The sequence below is a fragment of the Bison bison genome, unplaced genomic scaffold, assembly GCF_000754665.1.
Source record: "Bison bison bison isolate TAMUID 2011002044 unplaced genomic scaffold, Bison_UMD1.0 scf7180017864340, whole genome shotgun sequence".
Lineage (NCBI taxonomy): Eukaryota > Metazoa > Chordata > Mammalia > Artiodactyla > Bovidae > Bison > Bison bison.
Genome location: NW_011494912.1, coordinates 3,777,861 through 3,783,584, shown reverse-complemented (window position 1 = coordinate 3,783,584; position 5,724 = coordinate 3,777,861). Strand labels below are relative to the sequence as shown.

Here is a 5,724-nt window from a genome sequence, read left to right as displayed (position 1 = left end):
TGTCACGGAGCCCCTGAGTTCCCTGAGTCATCAAATTCCCACTTGTTGTCTAGCTCACACGTGGTCGTGTGTATGTCTCCATGCTACTCTGCCTGTTCGTCCCTCCCTCTCCTTCCCCTTCACTCTTCCACCTCCCCAGAACTTAGCTGTGGTTAAATATACCCATTCATTGTCCAACTCCCACTGTCTGCTTAGGACCGACACTCAGAAATAGCTAATATGTTACTTTCCCAAAGCCTTTTCTCATTTTACTAAAATTACTCTCTTTCCCTTTTCGTTGTTCCTATTCGCCCCCCCCCGCCCCCCGCTATCTTTGGTGTAGCATTTTCTAATAATGTGCCCTAATCGTTACTTATCTGTCTGTAGGTTTAAAAGTAGAAGATTAAATGATAGTGGACAGCTTTTGTGTTTTTAGCACATAAGTAACATGGGCTAAATGTTAGTTGAATAAAAATATACATGTAAATTCTCATAGAGTAAAAAAAACACTTGTACCATCTGTTTCTCTCTTTAGACCATTTCCAGGACTTGTGATTAATAACCGTGAGTATTTCTGGATGTCTTTTTTTTTTTTTTTCTCTTCTGGGATTTGAGAAACGGGGATGGGTGGGCTTATGCAGGTCTGCGTGTACACTTACAGACGTAATCCAGCAGTAATCATTCAGTCGTTGTTTTAGCCCTCAGTATAAAGCACCGGTCACTTGTGGACGTGATATTGGGCAAGTTGCTTGCTTTTGAAAATCTGTTTACTTACTCGTGTAATCAAATAGTAATGCTACGTGCACCCATTTGGGCAGTTTTAGAGCATTTAAAGGACACGTTGTGTGTCAAGCCTCTGACGCAGTGACTGGCGGGCTCCTCACTGTGTGAATAGAAAGTGGTAACACAGCGCTGCTGGACCCATTCGCGTATGTCAGACTTCGGAAATTACAGCAGAGCAACCTGCAAAGCCTAAAATATTTACTCATCGCCTCTTTGTGATGAGGTTTGTCGACTCCTGATCTATAGTGTGTGTTCAGTAAGCACAGTCTATATTTATTCCTGTTTTTACCGTTACTATTATTTTCTGATTACCGGGCTAGCAAAAGCAAGTCTTCTAACACGATTTAGCGGCTTCTGTTAATATTGAGGCGTTGTGTCTGGCAGTCACTGGGCTCTCAGACAATCTTGCACAAACAAGTGTAAGTCTTCTTCCAGTCCTGATATTCCTGTCATTTTAAACAGGTTTTGTGTGTGTGTGTTGTTGTTGGGTTTTTTTGTGTGAAACAATTATGCTAATACAGTTTATGTTCTTCTATTACCTTTCTTGTTAAAAATTTTCCGAAGTGACAGTTTTCCTTAATTGATACACCATTAGCATTTTAGTCATTTTTCCAGCCGGTATCCTCTCAGCTCTCTAACATCCATCTGCATTGAGCGCTCTGTTCTACACTTGTTGGGAAAGTGTCCGGGAGTTTTCAGGGACCGCTGCGCAGCTGAGCCCTGGGAGGCGTTGGCTCCCCGCCTGAGCTGAGTCACGCGGCTGTTGTGCCTGTCCCCGCTGCCCCGCTGGGCTTCACGCTGTCGATGCTCTTTGGCTGCCTTGCCCGTAGCGTCACGGATTTGGTCTCGTCTCTTCTGCCTCCCAGTTTTGACTTTCATTTTATCCTAAAATGTATTTATTTGCTTGTTCCCCCAAGCCCACTAGTTCTTTTTCAGTAGATTCTGTTGTATTATACTCTCTATCTTGGCCAAGTGTGTCAGTATCTGGGGATGTCAATAATGAATGAAAGGAAATCTTGCTTCGTAGATTTTTCAGTCATCTTCGGCATTCAGCTTTAATTAATACCAGAGATCTTTAAATGACCAACCCCATGATAAGGTGTGGGGGTTTTGTTTTGTCTTGTTGTTTGGAAAACTTTTTTGATTGCAATTCATCTCTCTTCTATGTAACTTTTAATTTCAAAAGACATTGTATCTTACGGCTCCTTACCCCTTTACTGTATGTGTAAAGTGTTCAGTGTTGTTCTTTTCCTTGTGTGGTAATAATTTACAGAATTTTATGGTAATTACTATGAGTTAGTTACTTGAATGGGACCTACCGCAACTTTTCATCTTTTTTCCCTCCTTCTCATAAGGAAAACAGCGTCTCTTATAGCAGAGTCAGAGCATCAGAGTAGAGAATGTATGCAAAAATGCTTTTCAAATGCAGCAGTGTATCATTATTACTTAAATGAATCTGCTTTCTTTTCAGAGTTGGTTGATCAGAATGAGTCAGAAGGCCCAGTGATCCAAGGTAAATTAAGCAGGGTGAAACATGGAAATATTCCTGCTTACGCAGTAAACCAGATCACATCGATTGTGTGGCCTCCCGTGCTAATGTGTACCTAACTCTAAGGAACGTTAATTCCACAGCACACATGTCCACATGTATGCACACACTCGAGCACATGCAGACTCGGTTCCTTTGACTCCTTAGTCTGAAAGCCTAGGTGGGCTCACACGTAGGTCCTCACTGAGAACTGGACCGCATGCCGTTGGCTCCGCCTTCCCATGTCAAGCTCAAGCTCAGGCACTGAGACCAGTGGTGTTGAGTGTGGTTGTGTGACGAGAAGGTTGTCTTTTAACTTGGTGCCTTGTGCCCTTCATTTCTAATGGTTGCTGTAAGCCAGACTGTTGGCTGAAAATGCATGTGTTGTAGTTTTAAAGATTCCTTAGAAGCAAGTGTTTGTTTAGGCCTGCTGTGTGTTTCACTGAAAGCAATGAAAGACTGTCATTAAAGGGATCCCGCAGAAGGGAGGGGAAAAGACATAGAGAACCTCCTGCTTTCCTGCTGGACCTGTGTTAAGATTGTTATTGATTGTGTAAGATAGCAGGTTTCAGGAAAGCAGATTTTTGACAGTCCAGTTGAGTAACCGTGTTTTTAATTCCCCAAATTTGTAGCTGTTGTTTGATCCTAGATGGGAGCTTTGTGTATGTCTAGAGAGCTTCCTCCCTCTAGGCTTTTTACGTAACCGAAGTCGACTTTTGATCAGTATTTTAATGAAGTCTTCGTGTGTTTCTCTTCAGAATCAGCTGAGCCAACCCAGTTGGAGGTTCCTGCAACCGAAGGTAAAAAGGGTAGCCTGGTTGTCAAAAACTGAAGTGCCAAAGACAAAGAATTAACTGTGGTTTAGAAGCTCTTTACCTGGAACCACGTGGTGATTTTGTTCCTTGGTTTCTGGGTCAAGTGGGTTTGTCGTTTATGCCCAGAAGCATTGTATTTAGAGATGACTTACAGGTTCTTTTCTTCCATCTTCCCAAATGACTCTTAATGAATTCTGAAATTGTTGAATGATGGCTGTGTAACCTAGATCCAGCTGGTGTGGGGCCTTTACATGCATAATTAATAAGGCGTTTGTGACTTTGAAAATCTAAGTAACAAAATTTAGAAGTTGGCTGCTAGAGAAGAGTCTCTAGTTGCTACCATTTTTAGTATCCTATCGAGTTGTAATGAATAGTTTGGTATGAGTAGCTGTATAATCCAGCAGATCTGCCTTCGTAGCGTAGTTAATCGGTTCCCTTTTGTTTTTCTTGATAGAAATAAAGGAGACTGATGGAAACTCCCAAATCAAGCAAGAACCAGACCCTACGTGGTAGAACTCTTCCCTCCCAGGGTAAATCAGCTTCTGTGTCCAGGACACCATGTAGTGTCTGGGAGAGCCTCCCTGCATATCCGTAAGCTGAAGTGCTTTCCCTGCTTCAGCCGTAAACGGTGGCCCACCTTCGGGGCACGTGAGGACCACGTGTAAGCATCCTGGGTGGTCTGAGCTAGCGGGCTCGAGCACGGAGAGTTTCCTTGGATCAACGCATGTCTATCAGGCAGAGATGTTAAAGCGCTTTGCCTCCCATGGAAAGTGTTTTGTTTCTGATCTGTAGGTTAATTCTTGTCCTTGCCATTGGATGCCCTGTGAGTCGGTGTCACCAGCCTGACTCTCCCCTAATCACTGTAACAGTATTTGCAGTCTGGCTGAGCTACACAATCCATGGTGTATCTTGGTATGATTTGGCCTGATCCAGTCATTCTAAACATCTTAAACCTTTCCAGGAGGGGCGTTCCTAGACCAGGAGTTAGTGAGACTTGGTGTTCATGTCGGGCTGAACCTCACTCAGCCCCAGCATTGACTGTTTTCATGATAGTTAGAGGGTACAGTTATCTCTCACCTGTAGCTGACCCTCTGGATTTTTTATACGGAGACTTTTTTGGTCATGGAATGGGCCATGTACCTCCAGTCCCTAGACTGAAATGGTAATTAAGTTGTGATATTAGTGAAAATCATAAATTCCTATAATCAGATTAACCTGTTTTCTCGCTTGTCTGTTTTCTCTCCTGTTTTAGCTTAAAGTATCAGTGGGTGAGAAGAGCTTTTTGGACCTGTTACTGCCCCAGGCTGTGTAATATACTTGTATAACAGAAATACCTTCTATACAAACCTTTTTTTCTACTTTTAGATAGAAATGTCTACTTTTTCAGCAGTTCTGTGAATTGAATTAAAGAGCAGAGTGACTGTAGATTTGGAATGGCTGGTTTCCTTGGGAATGTATTATAAGGATTTTACAGCAGTGCTGGAAAACGACAGGGAAATGACAGGGGTGGAGCTCATCAGATTTTTTACATGTTCAGCAGAGCCTTCAGCGACGGTGTTTGTTTTCCAATCAAGCGAAGATATCTCCTACTGGAACATCTCAGCTTCGGCAGTGAAGAAAACCCCTGTGATATAGTTCAGCTCTTTAGTTTTTCTATTGGAGAAAATCATTTAAATGACCCTTTTGTTCACGGCTCTCCTTAATGACTGAGTGAACAGTTAGTATCTGTATATTTGACTAAACCTTTTCCTAAGCTCTCTATCATGGTTCATATGTTTTTTATCATCATGAAAACACAACCATCAGGACCAGCTAACAGCCAGTAAGAGGTCGGTAATCTCAGCGTGTGGCTTATAGATGGAATACAGAGACCCTCTTCCATCCACATTTACTTTTCATCCAAATAAAATGCATGGCGAACCAGAAGTTTGAGGTCAGGTCTGAGTGTTGGGGCGAGCTGAGTGACGTTAGAGCCTCACTGCTGTGAGCCCAGTCGTGGTGTGGAATTCTGTGGAACACCACCCCAGCTCGGCTCAGAACTTGGAGAGGGGGGTTTCGTTGCCTTCTTTACTCTGCGGTTGAACCGGTGACACTGAGGCCCCAGTGTGGGCAGCGAGGGATCCATCAGCTGACCAGGCACCCTCTGACATTCTGCGCCATCTGTAGGAGAATCTTACATGTGTTGAGATTTCACCAACAGTAAGAGATGTAAAATACCAGCTATACGAAGAGCTAGAGTATGTGATGGCATAGAGTTTTCATTAGCTTTATCACAATATTCACAATGGAGAATTATATTACATGGTAGCAGAAATAGGCATTTTTATGTGTTGCTTATATTTTACCTCAAATTAAATTGTAGATATAGGGTAATAAATAAAATCCATCCATGCCTTTCACACACTAATCATTTCTTTCTAAGGTGTTTTCATGACTGTCGGGAAACCTGGGGCGGCTCGGCGGTAGGCGGATTGTGAGGTGAGGTCAGGTCGCCACTGTCCAGAGGCTCCGTGCCTCGTCAGGACACCCCTGCGGGGCTGAGTCTGAGACCGCTGTGCCTCTGGTCTGTGCTAGGGCTGGAGCCCCCACCTGTTTGTCCGTGACCTGCCAACTGCATGC

General features: G+C 43.4%; 1 protein-coding gene across 6 annotated transcripts in view; it reads left to right on the top strand.

Moving 5' to 3' along the window:
- GTF2I (general transcription factor IIi) overlaps positions 1 to 5,512 on the top strand; it is a 79,321-nt gene extending 73,809 nt beyond the window's left edge. For all 6 annotated transcript variants that reach the window (XM_010854274.1, XM_010854276.1, XM_010854278.1 and 3 more), the window contains 5 exons: positions 515 to 543; positions 2,234 to 2,275; positions 3,049 to 3,090; positions 3,560 to 3,635; positions 4,358 to 5,512. In XM_010854274.1, the coding sequence (XP_010852576.1) occupies positions 515 to 543; positions 2,234 to 2,275; positions 3,049 to 3,090; positions 3,560 to 3,618 (172 nt within the window). In that variant the 3' untranslated portion in view covers positions 3,619 to 3,635; positions 4,358 to 5,512. The remainder of the gene's footprint in view (positions 1 to 514; positions 544 to 2,233; positions 2,276 to 3,048; positions 3,091 to 3,559; positions 3,636 to 4,357) is intronic.
- Positions 5,513 to 5,724: the final 212 nt, after the last annotated feature.